General features: G+C 32.6%; 1 protein-coding gene across 1 annotated transcript in view; it reads right to left on the reverse strand.

Annotated features, from left to right (window-relative positions):
- Positions 1-26,882, reverse strand: part of LOC141496946 (cadherin-18) — a 400,980-nt gene that overhangs the window by 86,573 nt on the left and 287,525 nt on the right. The window contains exons 5-6 of the mRNA XM_074199523.1: positions 26,534-26,721; positions 16,266-16,519 (exon numbers count right to left, since the gene is read on the reverse strand). Of these exons, the coding sequence (XP_074055624.1) occupies positions 16,266-16,519; positions 26,534-26,721 (442 nt within the window). The remainder of the gene's footprint in view (positions 1-16,265; positions 16,520-26,533; positions 26,722-26,882) is intronic.

A 26,882-nucleotide genomic window follows, 5' to 3' on the forward strand; every position in this document is an offset into this window, starting at 1 on the left:
AGTTTATACATGAAAGGAAAAAGACAAAAGGACATAAAGGATGATAGCTAGAAAAAAATATTGAGAATAATGAACAATCCTTCCTTCCTTCCTTCCTTCCTTCCTTCCTTCCTTCCTTCCTTCCTTCCTTCCTTCCTTCCTTCCTTCCTTCCTTCCTCCCTTCCTCTCTTTCTATCTTTCTCTCTCTCTCTCTCTCTCTCTCTCTCTCTCTCTCTCTCCCTTTCTTTTTTTAGAAATAGGGATGTAGGGGGCAGCTAGGTGGTGCAGTGGATAGAGTTCCAGTCCTGGAGTCAGGAGGACCTGAGTTCAAATATGACCTCAAATATTTAATAACTACCTATGTGACCTTGGAAAAGTCATTTAACCCCCATTGCCTTAATAAATAAAAATTTAAAAACAAAACAAACAAACAAACAAAAGAAATAGAGGAGGCAGAGATATGTTTGTAGCAAGGGAACAATTAGTAGTCAGAGAGTCTGAAAATTAGCAATCAGGTAGAGAAGACAGGATGGAATGGGATAAATAGTATATGTAAAGGGTTTGCCTTGACAAGAAAGACCACCTGATTATATGAGAGATGGGGAAGGAATTAACTGTCACCTGAGTAATATGAGATAAGGAGTAATGGAGAAGAGGAACTCTAGGAAAATTGACTCAATTATTTTTCAGTAAAGTATGAGTAAGTTTGACAGCTGAGAGAGTTGGAAAGAGGATACTAGAAGAAGTCTGAAGATGGATGAAAAGGTTTGGAAAAGTCACTGTGGTGTTATAGTGTTATAGTGGACTGATTAGAGAAGTACTTATTATAGTAAGGGAGAGAAGTAGTTAGTGCCTCAACCAGTACTGAATGTTGTTATAATGGTAAATGAAATGTCTCATTACATCATGAATTAATTTATATATGAAGTAAAAATATGGCACATTTATGGCATATATAAACTATATTAAACACACATGTATATGTATGAACATGTACAAATGTGTATGTGTATATATATATATATATATATATATATGAGAGAGTTTATCTCCTGTGCTATACTATGAGTAGTTTCTAAAATATCTCAGTCTCTCCAAACACTAGTTAAAATGGAATTTCTTTGTATGCAACACAGATTATATCTGAATAATAGTAACTAAATATTGATATGAATGTCCAGGTTTCTATAAAATGTTTTGAATACATTTGAAAGGTTGATAATTATAACAATTATAAAAATAACAACTCTGTGACAAGGAATCATTTTTACATATGAAGAAGATGAGACTTGGGAACATTAAGTAAGTTTACTTTGGTTAAGTATTTAAGGAATGAGAATTGAACTCAAGTGTCTATTTAGTGCAAATTCACTGATCTTCCTAGAGTTAGGAAGACTTGAATACAAGACAACCCAGTTTATTTCAGTTTCTTCATCTGCAAAATGAGTTGTAGAAGGAAATGACAAATCACTCCAGTACCTTTGTCAAGAACCTCTTCCTCTCCCCCAAAAGTGTTTTGAAGAATGAACTGAAATGACTGAACAACAACATTCCACAAAATAACAAGTTAATTCATTTAAGGAGTTATGTAGTATGGGGAAGTGGCAGTAGAAAGAACATCGCACTTGGGATTCAGAACCTATAGGTTCTAGTCATAATCTAGTCATAATTTCCTAATTGTCTCTCTTCTTCTACTCCCTCTTTTTACCAATTCATTCTTACATAACTCCTAAATTTATTTTCCTAAAGCACAAGCATAACTATATCATCCCTCAACTTAACAACTTTCAAAGGCTTCCATTACCAATAAGATAAAATAACTGGTTTTAGAGCCTGGTATTTGAAACCTTTCACAATATGGTTTCCAACTAACTTTCCAGAAAAAAATTCACATTACTCTCCTACTTACAGTTTCCCTTTCAATCAAACTTTACCCATCTGTTTTTTTTTTCCTCAAAAACTTGACTTTGAAATTCATTCCTTCTGTGGAAGAGGTAGAGAACTTTCATGACATCTCATTTCTGAAATAACATATTTTGGGGAGCTAAGGATCTGGGATTACAAATCAGAATGAAGTACCCTGCAAAATTCAGCATATACTGTCAGGGAAAAAGATGGATTTTCAATGAAATAGAAGACTTCCTGAAATTCTGACACACAAAGACCAGAACTGTACAGAGAATTCAATCGCCAAATACATGACTGAAGAATTGCATAAAAAAGGTAAATGAAAAGGGGACAAAAAAACAAAAATTGGTAGACTATAAAATTGTATAAAACCCTAAAAGGGAAGATAATAGCACTTCTCATTCTTTAGAACTTTACTTCTTTAAGGATAATTAGAGGGTTGAATATAATTGAAGAGAACAAACCTAAAGAATCTGGATATAACTGGGTCTTGTCTCTCAATTGAAGAGATCTAAGATCATATCACTATGTTTGAGACAAAAAGCCTTGAAAAAAAGCAGGAGTATTAACTTCTTAAGTGTCTAATTATCCTTTGAGGCACTTTAATCACAAGGAGCTAAGCACCTTGTTTAATGAGGGTATCCTAAACTGGGAGAACCTGAGACAGTGTCTTTTGCTTATAAGCATTTGTTAAGTTCTCAGATGAGACCTCCAGAGCCTCCTAGGAGTTAGAGATCTTACAGTTAATTAGATAAGGGTTTGACTTTCCTTAACAAGGTATTAAGTACCCTGGGTGGGGAGAGCCAGGGGACGTAAGGAAAGGAATAAAATAGACCTGGGGGGAGGGGTACAAATAGTTCAAGAAATGATATGGATTTGGGTGATACTTTGGCTCATGAGGATTGTGTGTATTTGAAAGATACTTGAAAAGGAGGTAAGGTAAAAAATTATTATAGTTATAATTTGTTGCAATTTGAGTTAATGCTGCTTGTCAAGCAATCAAGTGAACAATTTGTGATGATATCTTGATAACAATAGGACATCTCATTCCTGTCTTGCAAAACCTTTATTTTCCTTCAGACCAAAACTCATGTATCACATATTTCCTGATTTCCCCACAACTTTTCATTCCTTTGCCTCTTGTATTTGTATTATTTTAGATATAGTTTATATATTTTGCATTCACTCACTTGTAAACAAGATCTATTTCTCTTCTAGTTTGAAGATAAAGATTTTTCAGTTTTTTTAATTTTTTAAAATTATGACTTGAATTTAACATTATGGACAAATGGTTATCAAGTGGTTTGAATCTCTTGAAAAACAGAATTGCTGTTCTTCTTTCCTTTTGATTCCTATGCATCTTTTTGGTGATTATCTGAGACTCAGTGATTATTTGAATAATCTATATTTGAATGCTGTTGTTTTATTTTTTTTTACCATAACCAAAAAAACCTCTCTTCATAATTGTTTGTAATCTCTCTTTCCTAGAATTACTTTTAAGGGGAAATCATAGATTTAGAGATAAAAGAGATCTTAAAACTTAACTATCTCAACATCCTCATTTGAAAAATATAGACACTATAACCAAAGAAATGAATTACCAATGATCACACAAAAAAATAAGCATCGGAGCTGAAAATTGAACCTACGTTTTATGATTCTGAGTACTATCTTCTTTCAATTAAACTATCTGTATTTATGTTGTATTCCCAATTTATTTGAGTTTAGGGATTTTTTTTGTACTCTGCATTCCCAAAATGCTTGAAAGTACTTTGCATATAAGTCCTTGATGAATTGAATTAAATACGAATAATGGTTGCTCATATGTGTTGATTGTCCTCATTTCTTCTTGAGGATCAAAATGGCGTCTCCATGTGAGGTGAAAGTACTGTTTTTCTGTCTGTGGCTGATCAAATCAATATGAGATCAGAGGACTCTACCATAAGTCAGACACCAATAGTTCACATAAACATTTGGCATGGAGATGTCTAAATTTATACATGTAACTTTTTTTTTTGAGTTACTAAAATTCTCCTTGGCTCATAGAGCAAAGAACCTTGTTGGATGTGTGCCCATCATGCTGGGCTACATTGTGACAATATCTCCCATGTCTCTCAATCAATTCCAAAGTTTTTCAGAGAGAGTTGAGGGTATCCCAGTATGACTTCTTCTGAAACCATATAAGCACTAGTCTTGCATGAGCTCTCCATGAAAATGGTCTTTTAGCCGCTACTTGAACTAACTTACTTTTTTCCTTCCCCATTTGACATATTTTTTGGTTTGTTTTCAGTAAGCACCACCTTAACATTAAGAGACAACATGACTGAATTACTAAAATGTTTTTGTGAAATCTCTATTGTTTTGTAATTGCAGGTTCTCCATATAAATTGGTAAAGAACCAATCTTTGCTGGAGTATGCTCTTCAAAGTCTGCACATTCCTCCTAATGGTTCCCAGAGTTGAATTACAAAATGCTGGAGTCTGGGAGTTTTCTTTAAATGCTTCAAAGATTTAAAACTCTCTTTACCAGTTCTACAAATTGAGAGTTAATTGCATTTCAGGGTGCATTGAAAGGTACATCTCTTCAATACAATTTTCTTTAATTAGTACAAACACTTGTTCCCTAGAAAGACAGAAGTTTAAGTCTGCTTTTTTATTTGCTAAATTCTGGGGTTTTTTAAAATTATTTTTTGTATGCTCCCAGGCTTTTCTGCTAGATAGACAAATCTTTATTAAAATGTGGAATAAATACTATTTACAATTATGGTGAAAAGATTATTACAAATTCATTCCACTTGAATGAGGTTCCTGCAGCATTTATCTTACTTGTAGAGTATATGATTTAAGAAAACAGAAACAAATTGAAGAAGACCAATTCACATTCTCTTCATATAGTTAATTATTGTTGAGGTAAATATTGGTTTCATGGGCTAGTAAGTAAAATCAACCTGAAAGAATAGTTATCCACTTAAAAATTATTGTACTAAGATATTGCTTTAGACATATACATTCCCTAGATAACGTTTTTTTCATAACCTTTCTCTTTGTCCCTGGACTTAAAACCATAATATCATAGGTAAAATGAAAATAATAATAATTTTACTGAAAACTTCATAAAATTGCTGTGAGGATGAAATGGCAAACTGCATGCTGCAGGGTTTATAATAATAATCCACTATATTTTAGAGTTATTATGCTAATAATAATAACTAATGTTACTAAGTATTTTCTGAATATTAGGCTTTATTCTGAGAAAATTAGGTGATTACTGATAAGGATTATTTGAAGGGCACTGTTGCATACCATTTATCTCCCCTATCAGTTTGTAACAATGCCTAGAATATCCACCCTTAGAAATGCAGGCCATTGACTTAAAGCATTTAGTTTTATCTATGGAATTTATCTCAAAACTATTTTCAGTCAACAATAATTTTGGTTATATTTATTGTCAATGTTTCATGAGTTAGAAAACTAGAAAAGTCCTAAAAGAATAAGGCAAAGAGCAAATAAGTTTTGAGGAAGTAAAGACCAGTGAATGAAGGGTACGACTGGAGGAAAAAAGTCTGGTTGAACCATAGCAGTGAGTAGCTAGGAGACAGCAAGAAGATTGTGCTAGGGTTAAGAGTTGGAGGAAGCTGGAGCCTGATTAGGAGACCCAGAGAGGGAGAGGAAATTCAGTCTCAGGTATTTTAATGAGAAATTACAATTTTGAATACTATAGTGATATACTAAGACATATGTAACTTCTTATGTAGATAACTTAGACCCTAATAGGGAAAAGCATATTTAAATTAATTATGATAAATCATGCTATGCATCATAAGGCAAGCTAAATATAATTCTCCGCATCAATATTATGAAGGGACTAAGAAGAGAAAAATTTTTTCCAGTTTGGGATATAATGGAAAGTTTCATGGAAGAGGTGACATTTGAGTAAGATCCTTAGTAATTTCTGCAGGTAGATATGGGGGGGGGCAGAGAAAGGGAAATTCTAGGCAGAAGAAATAGGATAAAAAAGGAAGCATGGAAGTAAAAAAGGTAAGAACTATTCAGATTATAATAAATCACTCATTTTGGCTGGCATCTAAAATAAATATAGAGAAGTGCTGAGTTAGAAGTCTTAAAAGATTAGTTGGAATCAGGTTGCAGATAGAAAAATCTTCAATTTAACTGAAAATATAACTTCTGCCTAAAATGTTGAGTTATTTTTTACCATTTTGACCAGGAGAGATAAGAAATTGTGTGTGTGTGTGTGTGTGTGTGTGTGTGTGTGCATGAAAGTGCTCTCTCATGATCTAAATATTACCACATCCCTAGGTATATCAGGAAATATAACAATTTATAAATAAAGTTATAGAGGAAGTAGGAGAAATGGAATCAAAGACATTGGTGGATAGACCTGAAAAATCTGAGTGTGGAAAAGAGCCAAGAAGATGGATTATTGTCAGCTATCCAACTGAACTCTCTCAGCACTTTTCTCGCAACAACTTTAAAATAAAACTTCAAATCAAATTTTGGAGCAGCAGCATCAATGAAGAGTAGAGGTGAGATATTTTTTTTCCAGCTCAAGAAAATTTAGTTCTGCAGAAGAACTCTGTGGTACCAGATCAGAGACCTGTCTAGAGGCTACAGAAGCTGTTGGGGCAACAGCAGTAACAGTAGCAATAACAGCTTTGGATATTTCAGCTCAAAGACAGTAATGGAGTTAGATTATTGCTCAGAAGGTTAAAGGGAGAGCCTTTAATGATTCTGGGTACATTTGAAACTGATTGGGAAAAATCTACTTTCCAGAAGTAGTTCTGGGTTGGAGTCTAGGGTGGAGAGGAGTGCTGGAATTAGTCACAAGAGAGCAGGAGTACTGGTCAAAGAACCAAAGCAGAAAGAAGCCTTAGCCTTTGCAGTTGCAGGAACAAGGACCCTTCCTGTGTTAAGCCAGAACATAGACAGAAGAGGAGCAACCAGACTACTCCAAAGACCATATCACCTTGGAAACAGTGAAAATTTGATAAGTCTCCCAGAAGTATCTCTTAAAAACAGCAACATGAAAAAGCCTCAACCCTAGTAAAACCCAACTGTAATATAAAATTCAATCAAGAATTAGACTGGAAACATTGTGAGATGATCAGCTATGAGGGATGCAGCTCCTCTCAGCAGTTTAGTGATCTAAGACAATCCTAAGAGATCTGTTATGGAAAATACCATATGCATCTAGAGGAAAAACTATGGAATCTAAATACAGAGCAATGCATACCATGTTTACTTTCTAAAACTTATTTTACTTTTTTCCTTTCTTTATTGTGTTTCCCCCCTTAGTTTGAATTCCTCTTTCACAATTTAACTATGAAAAATATGTTAAATATGATTACATATGTACAAGTTTTATCAGATTGTTCACTGATATGGGGAGGTAGAAGGAAAGTGAGTTTGGGAGAAAAATGTGGAAGTCATAAATTTGCAAATAATAAATAAAAAAAGAAATGGTCTAGAGAAATGAACAAACAGCAACAAAAAAGAATCTGAACCTAAAAAACTAATATGTTGCCAGAGAAGATCACAATGAAAACCCAAAAGAAGACAAAAATGTGAAAATATCTTCAAACAAAATATAAAAAATGCTGATTAGACTGAACCCCAATAAAAATTTCTGGAAGTTTTAAAGAAAGATATGAGTGGTAGAGGAGCAATTTTGAGAGAAATGAAATTGATGCTAGAAAATTTTTAACTTACTAGCTTGCTTTTAAAGAATCACAAAAATACTGAGGAAAATAATACTTTAAAAACAGAACTGGTCTAATGATAAAAAAAGTACATAAATTCACTGAAGAAGAAAACTCCTTAAAAATGAACAAAATGTAAAGGTGGGCACACAATTTAACCACAGAAAAGAACTTTTAAAAAAGAGATTTGGCCAAATGGAAAAAAATGATACTAAGATACTAAAATCTTATTAAAATTATAATTGGCTAAGGAGAAGCTAATTAAAATCAGAAGATAATGTGAAATATATCAATAGAAAAAGCAACTAATGTGGAAAATAGATTGAGTAGAAACTATTTAAGAATTATTGCTCTATTTGTAATCCACAAAGAAATAACCTAGACATCATATTAAGAAATTATTAAGGAAATTACTTTGATATCTTAGATTCAGAGTGTAAAATGGTTCTAATCCTTTGTACTTGAAAAGGATCAAAATTATATCACTATGTCAGGGTCAAGATACATTGTGTCTGACCATGACTGATAAAATCAATATGAACTGAAAGGCTCTACCACAAGTTAGGCAAAAATAATCCAAACAGTTGGGCACAAATAGTGGACTGAGGGGAGGCTAGGTGGCACAGTGGATAGAGCACTGGCCCTGGAGTCAGGAGTACCTGATTTCAAATATGGCTTCAAACACTTAATAATGACCTAGCTGTGTGGTCTTGGGCAAGCCACTTAACATCATTGCCTTGCAACAACAACAAAATTCCTACAAAAACACTAGTGGACTTGGGGAGTCATTAGTTAGAAACAAAATTGACTTTTGTGCAGGGACAGAATAAAAAGGGAGAGAAAGAAACAGAAGATCTTGGGATTGAGGGAAATACACAGTGTTAATAACCGAATATGAATGTAATTAATTCACTCATAAAATGGAAGCAGATAGCAGAATGATTAATAACCCAGAATCAAATAATATGATATTTTTAAGAGACAAACTTGAAATATAAAGACAGACACAAAATTAAAATAAAGGACTGAAACAGAAGATAGTATTCATCGGAAATAAAAAAAGGCAGAAGGATCATGATCTTAGATAAATCAAAATCTAAAATAAAGCTAAATGAAATAATAAAAATGAAACAATATAGATATATATATATATAGTAAATTACCCAGATAAAGACTTCATTTCTTAAATATGGGAACTGACTAGTTTTCTAAAATAAGTCATTCTCCAATGAATAAAGATCAAAGTATATGAGCATTCACTTTTCAGAAGAAGTAGAAACTATCTATACTAATAAAATGATTTAAATTATTATTGATTAGAGAGAAGTAAATTAGAATAACTGTGAGGTAACACCTAATACCTGTCAGAAATAGTTGTTGGAGGTGATGAGGGAAAAATGAGGATTCTAAAAATTATTGGAAGAGTAATGAACTGGTTCAACAATTCTGATAAACAATTTTAAAACATTCCCAAAGAACTACAAAAACAATGCATTTCCTTTGACTCACAAATACTACTACTAGAATGTATACCCCAAAGAGATTAGAGAAAAATAAAAGCATCTATAAATTCAAAAATATTGCATCTTTTTGAGGTGGAAAAGAATTGAAAATTAAAGCAATAGATGCTCATCAATTGGAAAAAGGCTAAACATGTGGCCTTTGATTTTTATTGACTACTGTTGTGCTATGAGAAATGATGAGGAGGCAACTTCATAAAAAAACAATATAACAATATGTAAAGGAACTATTGCAAAATGAAGTGAGAAGAATTGGGTGAAAAATTGTACATGTTAACAATAATATAATGATGATCAACTGTGATAGACTTAGCCAATCTGTTATAATACAATGATCTAAGACAATTCCAAAGGTCTTGTAATAAGAAATGCTATAGCTTCCAGAAATAAAACTGATGTAATCTGAGTGGAAACTGAGGTGCAATTTTCTCACTTTCTTTATTTTTCTTGCTTTCTAATAAATATATGGCTAACATGGAAATGTCTTGTATGATTTTACATGTATAATTAAGTCAGCAACTTAGTGAAGGAGATGCCAAATAATACTGAAGAAAATAACATTAAAATTCAGACTAGGAGAAATGGAAAGAGTTTCAACAAGTTAATGAAGAGAATTGCTTAAAAAGTAGAAGAGATCAGTAGGAAGAACCAAGATGGCATCATGGAGGCAGGAATTCCAAGAGGCTCTCCTCCAAAACACACCAAATTTCTTAAAACTATGACTCTAACCAAATTCTATGGTGGCAGAACTCACAGAAAGAATAAGTAAAACAATTTCCCAACCCAAATCAACCTGGAAGATCAGCGGTAAGACTTTGTTTCACCAGGGTTGCAAAGTACACTAAGCTGGGCATTTGAGTCAGTGGCAGTAAGAGCAATTTTCAGATCTTTCAGCCCAGGAATCATCAAGCACCAACTTGGAAGGTAAGTGGGAAAACTCTGCCATGCCAGAGTGCAGAACATGGTCTAGCACAGGCCTCAGTGCAGCCCTGCCTTGGAAAACCAGAGCAGAACTATGGGTTGTGAGCATCAATGGGGTCAACCAGCAGCAGCTCCCCTAGGGCTTAGTCCACAGATAGTAAGGGGTTTGGGTGGGACTGTCAAGGTCTCTCTACTATCCCTAGGACAGGATTCTGCTACTTTGTCCATACTCAGATCTAGGTCGCACTGCCATAGCAGAGCAGGGACCCTCCACACAGCTCCAGGGCAGAGGGGTGAGCTTGTAGTCATCCACAGACCAGAGTACAGGTCAGGAGACAAGTCAAAACCTCTCATAAGAACTTCAAGGAATGGAGGTACCTGGGGAAATGTCTCAAAATCATTCAACAGTTTGGGAAGTGCATTAAAATAAGGTCATAGGATGAGAAAATGAGTAAAAACCAGAAAAAAAAAGAATTTGACCATAGATAATTAAATTGGTCCCATGGAAGATCAAAACACACACACACACTCAGAAGATGACAAAGTCAAAACTTCTATATCCAAAGTCTCCAAGAAAAATACGAATTGGTCTCAGGGTATGGAAGAATTCAAAAAAGATTTTGAAAAGCAAGGGAAGTAGAGGGAAGATTGGAAAGAAAAATGAGAGCAGTGCAGGAAAATCACGAAAACCAAATAAGCACCTTGGTGAAGGAGATACCAAAAATACTGAAGAAAATAACATGTTAAAATCCAGTTTAGGTCAATAAAAAAAAAACAGTCCTAAAGGTCAGTGTGGAGAAGAATATCTGAAAAAGTAGAACTGGCCAGATGGAAAAGGAAATAAGAAAGTTCTCTGAATAAAACAACTCCTTTAAATATAGAATGGAGCTAAGGGAAGGTGATGATCATGAAAAAATCAAGAAACAATAAAACAAAACCAAAAGAATGAAAAACTAGAAGCAAATGTGAACATGTGAAATATCTCATCAGATAAAACAACTGACCTGGAATACAGATCCAGAAAAGATCATTTTAAAAAATTATTGGGTTACCTGAAAGTCATGAACAGGAAAGGAGGCAAGACTTCATTTTTCAAAAAAAAAAAGATAATAATCCAACAAAATTGACTTAAGATCCTAGAAGTAGAGGGTAAAATTGAAACTGAGGGAATCTACAGATCACCTCCTGAAAGAAACCCCCCTCCCCCCAAAAAACTCCCAGGAATATTACAGCCAAATTCCAGAATTCTCAAGTCAAAAAAAAATATTACAAGAAGTCAGGAAAAAAAACAATTCAAATACCATGGTGATATAGTCAGGATTACACAGAATATAGCAGTGTCTTCATTAAGGGCTTGTAGCACTTGGAATGATATTCTAGGAGGCAAAAGAACTTGGATTACAACCAAGGATCAACTACCCAGGAAAATTGAGCATACTCTGTCAGGGAAAAAAGATTCAGGGGATTTCCAAATTTTCTTGATGATCAGAGCTGAAGAGGAAATTTGATCTTCAAATATGAGACTCATAAGAAAAGATAAAAAGGAAAGGTAAATAATAAGGGATTTAGAGCTTCTATTCCTGCATAGAAAGATGATATGGATAACCCACATGAACATTCTCATTTATTATGGCAGTTAGAAGGAACATAAATAAAAAAAGCACAGGTGGTAGTTGAATATGAATAGGTAATATATTAAAAAGAGTTAAGGGTGGAGAGAGAGGAATACACTTGGAAAAAGGGAAAGGAGGAGGCTGAATGGAGTGAGTTATTTCATAAAAATGTCAAGAAAAATTTTTGCTGTGGAATGGAAGATGTGGGGGGAGTTGAGATGAATGGGTGAGCCTTGTTGAAATTGGCTCAGAGAAGGAATAACATACACACCTTATTGAGTATAGAACTCTATCTTACCTAGAGGAAAGTAAGAGGAGAAAGGGGTGGGAGAAAGTGGAATGAAGGTGATGGAAAGGAGAAAAGATGTGAGAAGGAGTGGTCAGATAAAAAACACTTTTGAGAAGGGAAAGATTAAAAGAGAAAGAGAATGAAATATGTGGAGGGATGGGATGAAGGAAAAAGAGTTAATAGCAACTGGTTATTGAAACAAAGTTTCTCTGATAAAAATTTGATTTCTCAGAGGTACAGAACTGAGTCAAATTTATAAAACATAGCAGCCGTTTCCCCAATTGATAAATGTCAAAAGATATGAACAGTTTTGTTCTGGTTTGATACAGATGGCTGTATTAAAAAAATTGCATTTAAATGCAAATTAGAACAATTCTGCCATACTACCTTATATCTATTAGATTGATTAATAGAATAGGAGGAGAAAATGACAAATGTTGTAAGGTTTGTAGGGAAACTGAGACATTAATGCAATGGTGGAAGAGTTGTGCAATGATTCAACAATTCTGTAGAACAATTTGGACTCTGTCCAAAGGGTTATTAAACTCTTGCCTACCCTTTGATCTAAGAATGACATTACTAAGTTTATATTCCAAAAGAGATGAAAAACAGAAAGGAAAAGTTAGAAATGTAGATAAAGTAGCTCTTTTCTGGTGGCAAAGAATTGATGTTTGAACAGATGCCCAACAGTTGGGAATGGCTGAACAAACTGCAGATGCTATTCTGCTATAAGAAATGTTGAGCAAGATGTGCTCTCAGTAAAACCTGGAAAGACTTACATGAGAAAATTTAATGGGAAATATATTGTATACAAAATAGCAACAATATTATAGAGGAATCAACTATGAATGACTTATCTTTTCTCAGCAATGCTATGACACAAGACAACTCTGAAGGACTTACAATAAAGAAAACTACCCTTCCCCAAAGATAGAGTTGATGATGTCTGAATACAAATTGAAGCATGTTTTTAACTCGATTTTTCTTGAGGTTTCCTTTTTGGGAGGGAAAGGAGGTTTATGCTTTCTTTCACAAAATGAAAATTATGGAAATGTTTTACATGCCTACACATATTATCCTATAACAATTACTTTGTTTTCTCGATGAGGAATGAGTGGAGTGGGAAGAAGGTAGAGAATTTGGAGCTCAAAGTTTTAAAAATGAATGTCAAAACTTGTTTTTACATATGACCAGGGGAGAATAAAATATAATAAAAAAGTCAAATTAAAAAATAATTTCTGAGCCAAAGTGGCTTTTAAGTATAAGGAATTAATACATTTCTTTAATAATATTGGGCAATATATAAAATTTCAAATCAGATAAAAAGGATTTCTCATATTTGGGAATTAACAAGGAAAGATTGGCAAAAGATGAAATATTTTAAATGGTAATGAGATTAGATGGCAGGGAACAAATTAAATTTAGAAGGATAATAGGATAAGATCAAAGTATTCAAGGTTATCATAAGATCAAAATAACAAGTACTGTGAGGAGGATTGGGAGAAGTGGAAGAGAAATATTGAGTCCCAGAGAAAATTTGGAACATTTGAGACCTTGTATAAGAAGCAGTTCCATGAGATGATTTCAGAGTACTATTGTGACACTGAAAGTCTGAGGTAGAAAACAATAATAGCATAATATGATTATTGACAAAGCTATAAGGGACACAAAAAATCATGTGACATAAATCCCTCATTTATTAGATTAAGTTGATATAACATATGAAACAATTCTGGTGAACTACTCAATTTTTCCTGTAGCTAGTTGTAGAATTCTGATAATGACTGTATCTGCCCAATGATACATAATCATAATAAAATTTGATGAAGTAATTGAAACTGAATCTCTAGAGAAAAAAAATTTCATTAAAGAATTTTTTTAAATGGCATAATGCTGTGGGTTATTTTCTTCATAACTGAAGACTGCCTCCTATCTCACTCAAACTTTTCTTAAAACTATGGTTGTAATTTTAGAATACAAGGATTCCCAATATTTTTTAAGAAAATTAATAAACATACTTTTATATTGATATAAAAATGATAGTATCATTTGATATTTTTGTTCCTTTTACTTTTGAGCTATTGGTCTCCTACATATTTTTGAAGACTATAATATATTCATTCAATAATTTGAAACATTTTTTACAACTAAAATAGCATAATGAAGGGATTTGATTTGAGTTCTTAAACAACTGTAATACACATATTATTTTAAGTCAACCATATTTTGCTTTTTGAATAAGTTTTGCTATGGTAACTCTTTGTAAGCTTGGTTACTCAGATCCTACAGTTTTGCCTCCTTTCTTTCTTTAATCATTACATGTGACAATAAGAAAAATGGTCTCACAGTCAGAGATCATGGGCTTTGGTCTGGATTCTGCTACTTATGGGGAGAGAGACTTGGCTAGGTCATATGACCTTTCCTAGTTTGCTGACTTTAAAATTTTGTGTTTCCTAATAGATATAATTCATATCTAATTAATTCCTAAGTTCTATTGATTTCTCTTTTAAATGCATATCAAGTCTGTTCATTATTTTCTATTTACTATAACCCTTGACCCTAAATACGTATATTAGGAGAGCTATAATAGTTTCTTCATTGACTTCTTTGTCTCCCATCTTCCCTAACTTTAGTACATTCTGCATATTGCTGCCAAATCAATCTTTCTGAAACATAATTTTTACTATGTGCCTGACCTACATAGAACTCTTCAGTGGCTTCCTAGTTCTTACTACATGAAATCTTTGACTTTCCTAACACTTGTCAATCTGGCCCATCTCTGTCCTACTCATTTTACTTCTCAATTTGCAGTCAGCAACTAGACTTCTTTATATTTACTACTCATTGTTTTGTCTGTTCATGATCTCTCATCTGAAATAGCATTGCATTTTCTTTATATGCATCAGAATCTTCTACATCTTGTAGGACCTAGATCAGATCATATATATTCTAAGAAGTCTTACATGACTATTCTAGTTGTTGACAATTTTTAAATTCCTGAAAGTCAGATACTCAGCAATATGAAAATAATGTATTAATTACATTATTGTTGTGTTTGTTGTTCAGTTGTTTCAGGTGTGTTTTATTATTGTTATCCCATTTAGGGTTCTCTTGATAAATATACAGTTTGTCTTTTCCTTCTTTGGCTTATTTTTCAGATACAGAAAATGAAGCAAGTAGGGTTAAGTGATTTACTCAAGGTCACACAATTAATAAGTCTGAGATGGTATTTAAACTCTGGAAGATGGGCCTTCCTGCCTCTAGGATGGTACTTTTTCCCCTGTGCCAGCAAGCTGCCCCCACTATATCATACTGCTTTATATTGCTTGCTTGATGTTTTATATATGATGTCCTTATTTCCCCAGTTGTATTTTTATAAACTCCTTTTAGGACTCCATTTTTTGTTACTGCAAATTTTTCAAAGTCCTAGGCACAGAAGATTTCAATAAAAAATATAAATTTGACTGAAAAGTATCTATTATATTTATAAATTATTGATATAATCATGTAACTTCAGAAACAAAAATTTTTTTTCTCAGAAGGAAAATGTCTTATAGATGTGTAATATTTAATAAGATCTTTGATCTCAGAAACAAAGCAAAACAAAACTTTCTTTTCAAAGAAAGGGTCTGTAAAGTTCATTTTTCAGAAGTTATTATACATGATGATAGTTTGATTTTTAGTAACATATCTAGGATAATTATATTTCTATTCATTTTTGATCATTACATAAAGTACCAGGAATAATATTTGTAGGAAGTACAAGATCACTTCAGAAGGTAGCATAATTTCACATATTTTTTTTGTATATGATGCTTCATCAAAGGGGTTTCTCAGGATTGACCCATTTGTCATAACAATTGTATGCTGGCTATAAGAGTACCACTATTTCTTAGTTTTCAAGACGTATCAGGTTCAAGTGGAGAAGTCCAAATTTCTAATGTCATACTTCTATTCCTTTCTCCTTTCCTCAGGTTAAAATTGGGGATACATTTGCACAATGAAAATGTACCCTCATTATGTACTTTTCTCTCACCTTTCTGATCAGCCATTTTAGTTAAGGTCAAATAATGCAATAATTCTTCTCCATACATAATACATGCATGCATACACGCACACACACATACACACACTATATATATATATGTATACAAATATGTATATATGCATATTTATACACACATATGTATGCACAGAAGTCTATTTTTCTTCTTCAAATTCAAAACTACAGGCATGATTAATAAAATGGGGGGAACCAACTTCTTGTAGGTATTAAATCTACAGTTAAATAACTAAAAACCTATATTATTTGACTGTACCTTACTAAACTATTAGCACTGTCTGGATCTTGAGCAGCCACTGTGCCAACCACTGTTCCGATCTTCTCATTCTCATGAACATCCATAACATAGGAAGGCATTGAAAAGAGAGGTGGTTCATCAACATCTCCCACAATGATCTTCAGCATGGTGACGTCTTTAAACGGGCCCAAATGAGAAAATCGGAAATCAAGATGTGTATTTGCTCCTTCTATGTTGAGTGTGTAGGACTTCTTCTTCTCATAGTTCAGTGGCTGTGGAAACAAAAAAATAATATCAGCTTTCCTTAGTGACTTGAATTAACTTGCCAAACTTAGATCTTCTCCTTCTATTAGCCAGTATTACATAAAGTCAAAAATGAATTGATAGCTTTAGAATTTAGTAGACAATAAAGCTTTTTCTTCCTTAATAATGTATTTGAAAAATCTAAACAGACATAGATCAACTATGAATTTAGATAATAAAATACATAGATATGTGTTTATTGATGCAGTAGGGTAGTGGTTGTAGATTGTTGTCAGTTCTACTCAGCTGACGCACTTACTCTTTACTGTGGAGACAAAAGTGAAGACAGGGTATGGAACAGGTCAATTAACATAGTTCTCCTTTTCTCTCTCTACCTTGGTCATATTGCAGGAAACCCTCAATAGAAACACAGGTTATTTTCCACTGACATCATATGTTTTGTCAGTGAGGTTTCTAAATGTTTGGAATACTGTGAAAAGAATAAAAATAATAGCAGGGACTTTGAATTTGGTGTCTATTCTTTATTCATCTGCTGGGAAGTTAAGCAACACTAAATATTTATATTTTAGTAAAATTAAATAAATGTTGTATTTTAAATGTCAGGTCAGAGAGATACTTGTATTATTCTAGGTTTTATTTCCACATTGTTTAGACTTTTTAGATATTAATAGAAAAAAAAAAACAATGTTTGCATTTAGCAATGATGATAATAATAGCAATGTGAGCAACAAAAAGAACTTTTTATATCTTTTTTATTTTATACTTCTTCCTTCAAATGCACATATACATTAAAATTCCATGTTTTTTGAGATAACTTGCTATATGAAGACTAAAATTTGAGTAAAATATCAAAATTAATATTAGGCAGCTAGGTGGTATAGCGGAAAGAGAGATTGAGTTGGAGTCAGTAAATGTTGAGTTTAAACTCATCTCAAACATTTATTAGTCTTGTAACTTGGAAAGTCAGCTTCTCACAGTACCTATATATCTGAGGAATGAGGAAACTGAAGACAATTTTAACATTTATTTTTTAGATTTATAGGGAGGATAAATAAGATAACATTTGTAAAGTATATGGAAAATTTTATAATACTATATAAATGCTAATTATAAATATCCTAAACAATATGAATTATCTTGAATGTCAAAATATTCACATTTTCCCCTCTTTTGGATAATGTAAAAATGGAGATATTATATGGAATGAAATTGAATTGAAACTTTCATTAATTTTAGCTTCCAAATAGTTTCTGCATAATTACTTTGGCTCCCCAGACTCATACACTTTAGCTCATCTCACTTTGTTAGAGCTGTTTTTTTTAAATACAATTTTAAATTGAAACCTACTTTTTCTTTGGATACTACTCAAGAATATAATACAGCCCATTACAGAGTTAAACTTTTATTCTTGAACTTAAATTTTCTGTTTAATTTCAAACTTTTATTGATTTCTTTATTATTATTATTTATATATTCTTTATTATTTTTATCATTATTAATTGCTTTTTGTAACTTACTTACAAAATAATTTTCCTCCTCCTAAATATTTATACCTTGTAGACTTTATTATCTTTTCCATCAGTTATTACATGACCAGCTATGGATATTTGGGATTTTTAATTGTTTCTCATAAGCCATTTCTACTATTTCAGTAATCATGCTGCAATCTTTTAAATCCCTTTATATTGGTAAGGTGTCAAACTAGATGTTGAAAAATATCAAATGAAGTAGGGAATCCTATTGCTTTATTTTGTTTTGATCCCAAAGAGTTTCTAACATTTTGGCTACTAGTTTTCCTTTGATCAAACTTTGTATCTTCTCCCCTTTGCAGCTGGTGGAATTCTGTAGCAGAACTCCACATATGTATCATTAGCAAAGAATGGTCAGTGTTTTAGTTAGGAAAGTGACAAAAGGCTCTTTTTGTATATGTGGGTGCTACAAAGAAGATTGACCTTTGTTTTGCAAAGAGAGAAAATCAAAGACTGTGATGGTTATCTTGCCATTCTTCCTTACAAAGGGCAGTCCAACCAAATAGCATCCATTCCTGTTTCATTGTGTAGTCCATTTGACCCTACACCAATATGAGTTCTTTGATATCTTAAAAACCATTATAAAAACATTAAGATTTTGTGTGTGCTGAATTTTTAAAGGAAGACAAATAATCATTAGATTTATGATCTTCCATCTCCCATCTGAGAGACTTAAATCTGACCATGCTCCAGTGCTTGAATGGACCTCTCTCTTTCTTCATTTCTATCTCTTACAATTCCCTATTTCCTTTACTTATTATGTTCTTCATGAAACCTTTCCTGATGTTTCCTTGAAGTCAGTAACTTTTCTTTTTTTTTATTTGTTTTTTTCCTAACTCATTTCTAGGCATATAGTAGGTGTTTTTAAAATAATGGAGTAATATGTAAGAATAAGATACTTTGAGTTCCACAAAACTCAATCACTTCTTTTTCAGGTTATCAATGCATTGATGATCATATATATATATATATATATATATATATATATATATATATATATATATTAAGCTCACTATTAGCCAAGCTATTTTTGCATTCAGCAAAAAAGTCTCAATTATATTTCCCAAGATGTATTTTCATAAATATTTAATTTCCATAATGGCAAAAATATACTTTTAGAAGGAAAAAACCCAGATGCCTATGGGTCTGGATAACTATGTCTTAATGGCTTAACTCACTGAAATGTTACATAAGATCATTAGTTTCAATCTCATATGCTTTGCTATATTGAAGGTATGTGTTTGTTCAAAATGGTTAATTAAATATTTAAGATAGCCAGAAATGATCTCTCATCCCAGGCTCATGACTCTGCAAATTGATGAGTAGTAAGAACATATCTCTCTGGATAGATGTTATCTGGCAAAGAGTTATTAATAATGGAGTGAGAGATAGATTTTTTTCTAAGGAAAAATACTTGGGTTAAATCTTCATATGTTTTTGTAATCAGTGTTGTGGACCTAGAGTTACAAGGTCTGTGCTCTGATTCTGGAGCCAATACTTACTGGTGTGTGAGACCAGGGAGGTCATTTAGACTCCCTGATATTCAGTTTCCTCATCTATAAAATGTAGATTTTATATATATATATATATATATATATATATATATATATATATACACACACACACACACACACACACACACACACACACACACACACACACAACACACAAACACTACTTATTTCATGGAGCTCTGAGGAAAGTGTATTGTAAATCTTAATGTATTCTTTGTATGTGATTTGTTATTATTATTATTTTTATCTTCTTACTGAGAAGAACTAATCAATAAGGGAAAGTATGAAAAATCTGCCTTAGTTCCTTAAAAAATGACCAGGAAGATACTCAGGGGTGCTGGTGAATCCAATTCAGTTATTTCCACAAAATCTTTCTCTGAAGATCAAATCTTTGAACTTACCATGTGTATGTATATATATATATATATATATATATATATATATATATATATATATATGCATTTTAAGAGCTATTTTTCCTGTAGTTCACAACAAGAACAAGATAATACAAAGCTGGTTTGTTATATATAACTGCTTGTTGTATTTTCTATTTTGACTCCCCCCTTAAATGCAAGCTTCTTTGAGGACTCTTTCTGATTTTTTAAAACTCCATTACTTAGCACAAGGCTTCAAACATGGTCAATGTAAGAAAAAATGCTTGTTGAATTCATTTGTCTTATGTACCTGATTGTAGAAGGAACATGTGTATATAGCTATATCTATTCTCATATATTTATTTCTAAGTAGTCAAGTTCTGATAAATAAAATGTTTTATTATTATTTGTTATCATAATTATTATCATCATCAAGGTACAGTTGCAATGTTACATCTTAGGGATTAGTGAGTTCAGACTTGACAGTTTTCTGATGGAAGGAATGATATGGACACATATTTAGAGAAACTCTTGCCAGCTGATTTGTAGAACAGCAATGATTCTGATCTTCAGGAAGATTAGTTGTTCTGCCTTACTGGGCAAGGTGAGCTGCAACAGAGATTAAATACTGAACAGGATTTTAAAAGACTAGCTCATTCTCTTCTTGTCTCCTAAATCAGTATTATATGAAGGTTAAAATTCTCTGAAGTATAATCATATTCAGGTTCATTTACATATGGGATAGTGTAGTAATTAAGAATGCATAAGGTTTATAGTCACAAACTAGTCTGTCATAAAAGATCACTTGGATGCTTCAAAGGAAAATATAAACCCACAAAAGTTATTGTTATATCCCAGGGGAAATCCAAAATGTTTAGGCGAAAAGATTTCAATTGAAAACTGAAGTACTTAATTCCAGGTCATCCAGAGCCAAGCATTTATTATCACAACATTACTCTCCAAGCCCCTGGGAATATTGCCTTTACCTCTTTTCTAAACACTATTAAAACCAGCAAATGTTGTGTTTAAAAGGCATGCATTATAATGGTCCCTCTTTTGAAGTCAGGGAGGGCAAACAACCTTCAGCACCTTTCTTTCTCCTTCATCACACACCCTTTCCTCAAATTGACTGTATTCTCAGTTCAGCTGCTGGAAAATAGCCTTCTGTGCGATTTTCAAAGTAGCAAAAGAAACCATAAAATGTGGTGCATAAAAAGTTGGGTGATTCAAATTTGCACTTAAATTTTCTGCAAGACCTATTTCTAAATTGAAACATCTATCAATCAACAAATATTTATTAAATGCCATATAAGTGCCAATCATAATGGTACTGTGGATGTAAGAATAAAAGGGAAAAAGTCTATGACTTCAAGAAGTTTCATTTCTTAGAGGAAAGATGCATTATGCTGACTCTTGACAAATAAAAGGTGATTCTGAATCAGAGGAAGGGAGGAAAAAGTGAATCCTTGGCATGGGGGTTAGTCATTGTCTTTTCTTAAAAAAAGATAAGAGATGTAATTTCATGACAAGGAATAGACAGACATTTGGTTTGATTGTTGCATAGCATACTAAAAAGTATTAATACAATCACAAATTTATAATGGTCAATGGATATGAGCAGGAAGCTTGTCAAGGGGAAAAATAGCAAGCTAGGAGAAGATTTGTAGAGAAAAAAATTGTTCTAAATCTCTATTTAGAAAGAAACCAACTCTGATATTCTATTCATACGAATAAGATTAGAATAGTTGTCAAAAAAAGGGAAAATGCTAAATTCTGGAGAGACTGTGGATAAACTTGCACATAAATATATTATTTGTGGATTGTAAACCAGTCTAGCCATTCCAGAAAGCACCTCAACCTCTCAAGATTATTAAATCACACATATTCTTTTTTTTTTTAGTTTTTTTTTTTTTTTGCAAGGCAATGGGGTTAAGTGGCTTGCCCAAGGCCACGCAGCTAGGTAATTATTAAGTGTCTGAGCCCAGATTTGAACTCATGTACTCCTGACTTCAGGGCCGGTGCTCTATCCACTGTGCAACATAGCCACTCCCTTCACACATATTCTTAAACTCACTATTACCTTTATTATGTCTATAAGTCAAAGAAGGCAATAAAAGAAGAAATGGAAATACAGACACATGCACATACATTTCATGTTTTACACATTAGAATATATATTATGTGTATTTTATATATAATATATCATGTGTGTATTATATATATAATATTCAGGTGAGATAAATGATTATTTCTCTTATATTGATAACTAATTATTGAATTAAGATTATGGTTTTTCCACTTTTCTACTTTTTCAATCAGAAATCAGACCTTAGGTTATGAAAGCAGCCTTTGAAGTGCAGAGCTGCTTATGAGAGAGAAAACTCAGGTCTGTTGCAAAGGTAAGGGTATTTTAGTTTAGATGAATTAATAAATTCTGGTCCCTTGTGTTTTTTCCAAGCAGTTCTTGGAAAAAGTGGATTCTTCTTTTTTCTCCTAGTATACCCTAGATGGGATAATATGGGTGTAGAAAAATATCTTTCACCAAGACTGAGTGATCCAGTTATGTCCCTCAGACCCTTATTAGAATAAACCCATCTTTCATTATAATAATCATTCTCTCATTTCTCATTAACCAATCAAAATTAATTGCCACTCTCTGGAACACCTACTTTGTCAAAGGAATATAAGCACTGAATGAGTTCCAAGAGGGGCCTTTAGCATTCAAGAGTGCACCTTGACCTCCTTTTATTAATTATTGCTAGTATGATCCATAAAATTGTTAATTGTCAATGTCTCTTGAACATTCTATACATTGCACACAAAAATAATTATATAAACTTTTTGTGGTGACAAAACAGAAAAATAGCAAAACAACAATTTCTGCTTTATGAATTTGGTGGAATATTATTGTTCTTTGAGACATGATAAAAAGGATAGTTTAGAGAAACTTGTATGAACTGATACAATGTAAAGAAATCATTTTATTTACAATTTATACAACAACAATACTGTAAAAAACTTTGAAAGACAATTTTATCAATTGCATTATATATATAAAAGTTGTTAATAGAGGATTAATGATGAAACATGCTATCCATCTCTGGAAAGATATGTGCTAGACTCAGAATACAGATTCAAACATTAATTTGTGTAGCATGTCCAAGTTGGAAATTTGATTTGCTTACGTGTGTGAATATATATATATATATATATATATGTATAAACATATATGGACATATATAGACATATATGGCATGCACAAACATATGCATATATACAGATACGCACATTCAAAAAGGTACATACATATGTTTGTACATAAAAAATTTTTTCCCTTTTTTCTCTCTGGGCGAGTGCATGAGAAGGAAAGAAGACATGGTATTCAAAAAAAAGTTAAAACTATTACTTGAGTTTTAAAAAAGGAGTAATTTATAGTAAGCCTAGAAGGGCAAGTGGAAGCTAAGCATCAAAAGGCTTTAAATGTCCATCCGCTATATCTTTATTTGATCCTAGACAAAATTGTTATTGTTGATGTTCAGTCATGTAAAATTCTTGGCGACCTCATTTATGATTTTCTTGGCAAAGTTATTGCAGGGGGTCATTGTTTTTTCCTCTGGTTCATTTTTACAAATGAGGAAATTGAAGGAAAAAGAGTTAAATGACTTGCTGAGGCTCACACAGTTAAAGTATCTGAAGTCCAATTTGAATTCTGGAGGGTGACTCTAGTCTATACCACCTAGCTGTTCCCTAACCCTAGAAAATAAGGAAACACTAAGGTTTGTTGTGTAAGAGAGTGAAAATATCAGACCTGTATTTCAGGATTATTGCTTCAATAGTTATGAGAAGGACAGATTGGAGAGGAAAGAGATTTAAGGTAGGGCAGAAATTTATTAAGCTACTATAATAGTTCAGGAGACAAGTAAAGAAGTCCTGGACTTGGATGATGACTATATGAATGGTGAGGAGATGGATATGAGAAATGTAGAAAAATAATTAATAAATTGTGGTGAATAATTGAATTTGGAGTGAGGGAGAGTGAGGAGTCAAGGGAAATTTTAACGTGGAGAATATTGTGTGATTCAAAGGATAGTGGTGTATTACATGATCATTACAAAGGGAAGATGGGAAGAATCATTGATTTGGGTGTTATCAAGGAGAGAGAAAGAAAAGGGGAACTCATAAAAATGCCTATTCTTTGTTTCATGGGAAGGGCATCATCTGGAGATACCTCATAGTCTGGCCTCTTATGATAAAACCAAAAATCTAGTTTGATTCGGTCCAGATCCTAAAGACCAAAGTCATAAGAGTGTGGCTAATGCTTCTGTAACATAAACTCACTATGCCTAAACTTCTTTACCAATAGAATACTGGCAATAATTCTATCCTTTATAAGAGGGTAGTGTATTCTCTATTATCTATGAGTTTAAATTAAAAAAAAATACCACTAAAGAAAGTAAAACAGGTTTAATGTCAGGAAATAAATTTATATCAACTTATGTGCCAGGATTTGTGTTAGGTGGGAGGGAACAAAAAGAGGCAAAATACACCCCTGTACTTCAGGAGCAGATAATCTGATAGGAGAGACAACAAGCAAACAGATATGTACAAACAAACTCTATAAAGGAAAACCAGGAAATATTTAAAGAAGGGTAGGTACTAGGTTGGGAAAAACTTTTTGTTGAAGATGGGATTTTAGTTGGGACTTGAAGGCAGGGAAGGCAGTAGGTAGTAATCAGGAGGGAGAACATTTGACTGATATTCTCCAGAGTACCACCAGAGAATATGCCTGGGGCTGAGAAATGGAGTGTATTATTATTGAAGCAAGGAAATAATGTCATTTGATGGAAGAATACGTGCTAAGGAGAAAATTAGAAGAAGACTGGAAAGGTAGAGGGTGTTTGATTATGAATAGTTTTAAATTCCAAGCACATTTTGTATTTAATTCTGGCAGCTATAAGAGGCTCTGGAGTTTATTGAATAAGAGAGTGACAAGGTTATATTTGAGCTTTAGGAAAATCAGTTCAGTGGTCAAATGGAAGTGAAGGAAGTTTTGAGAGTGGAAATGAAGGAAGTTTTGAGACAGGCTCTTGGAACGATACAGCCATGATAGAATCATCTGAATCAAGTGGCCAGTTATGAAATCAGTATGACTGGAAATGATACTGGATGTTGCCTTCTACAGTAAATGGAAAGTTCTTGGGGTGAATATTAGGGAGAAAGATAATGAGTTTTATTTTGAACATGTTGAATTTAAGAAATCTCCTAACCATCCAGTTGAAGATATATGAAATGTAGTTACAAAGGCAAAATTGGAGGTCAATAGGGAGATTGGGATAGGATAGATAAGTAGAAGGATTATAAGCATAGAGATGGTAATTAAAACCATGGGAGCTGATGAGATCATTACATAAAATAGTATAGAAGGAGAAAAATAAAAGAATCCATACTACCAGTAAAAGAGTATGCTCTGCAAGAGCATACAGTAAAATAATTTGAGATAGAGTTGTCAGTTATTAATTTCTGATTATAAAATTCAGCCTTGAAATGACTACCATTCAATAAATGTGGAAGAACTGATTTATTTTCCATAGTTGTTAACATAACCTTTATAAGTCTCGTCCTTATTCTACATTTTAGAACTAAACTTAATTCTAGAAATTCCTTTCCAAAGTTTATTTTCATGCATATTATCATCATTTCTAAACTGGGTATGAATACAATGGATTCAGCTAGGTCTCGATTAGTGTGAATAATGAATTCCTTAAAGTGGTTGCACATATGTAAATTAGAAATTATATTTTTATGTAAAAATGTGGTAATTAGTTCCAGTCCAATGGAAATATGCAGTGCAAATTCAAATATTGTGATCATTTCAGAGAATTCAGTGTTGAACTAATTGGAAATTGTGTTTTGAAACTTACTTGTCCATCTGCTTTTGTAACATTAGAACGTTATTTATGAGGTGATTAGCTTATGGCAATTAATGGTTTTAAAATCACTTAAAGCCATCCCCCCTTCCTATTTAATTTAATTTTCTACTGTATTGCCATCAGAAGGTTCAACTATTGCCAGCAAGAACCCTCTCTATTAGGGACATGTTTGCCATTTTAGTTCTTTCTGATTACCCTATATTCAGAGGGGTTCCTTGAATCCCAAACACATAACCACTGGCAATACTTGACTGAATCTTGCATTAATTTGCAGCATAGAAAGCCTCCCAGAAACAAAGAAAAAAAAATAGATTCTTAGCTGCTTCCAGATAATATTTTCCTGGTGTAGTCTCATCATATTTTTAAAAGTGGATTTTGAGAGTATCAGAATTATTAATATTCATTTATAAAGATAAAAGTATGTTTAAGATCAAATAAATAGTTTGGGGTTCATTGTCCATTAAGTTTATTTTCTTCATGATCTTCATGAAGACAATGACATCAAGACAATGATATCATGAAATGCATGTGATTTAGATAAATGGATTCACAAAGGGTCAGACTTGACTGAACAACAATTATTATCTATTTATATTATGTTTATACCTCTACTTTGTTCCATTAATGTAAATAATTAAGAAGAGATTACCATTTGAAAATATATTTTTTCCTTACCTTTTTTAAGGAAAGAATGCCTTCTCTTGTCTCTTTGTCAGTTGATATGGCAAATACTCCAATGCCATCACCATTGATGATTGTATATTTCATGTCAGCATTTGTTCCAGTATCAGCATCATTTGCCTTGATTTTTCCTACAGCTGAACCAACTTGAGCTGATTCAGGAACATACAGTTGATAGTGCTCTGGGGAGAAGAAATCAATGTCAAATTAAAAAGAATGACATAATAGGATGTCAGTAATATGGAACAATTAGTACAAAATTATTGATAGTATTATTACATTATAACTCTTGAATATATTCATTCTATATAAGTGGATATGCTAAAATTGCATATATAAAATA

The sequence above is a fragment of the Macrotis lagotis genome, chromosome X, assembly GCF_037893015.1.
Source record: "Macrotis lagotis isolate mMagLag1 chromosome X, bilby.v1.9.chrom.fasta, whole genome shotgun sequence".
Taxonomy (NCBI): Eukaryota; Metazoa; Chordata; class Mammalia; order Peramelemorphia; family Peramelidae; genus Macrotis; species Macrotis lagotis.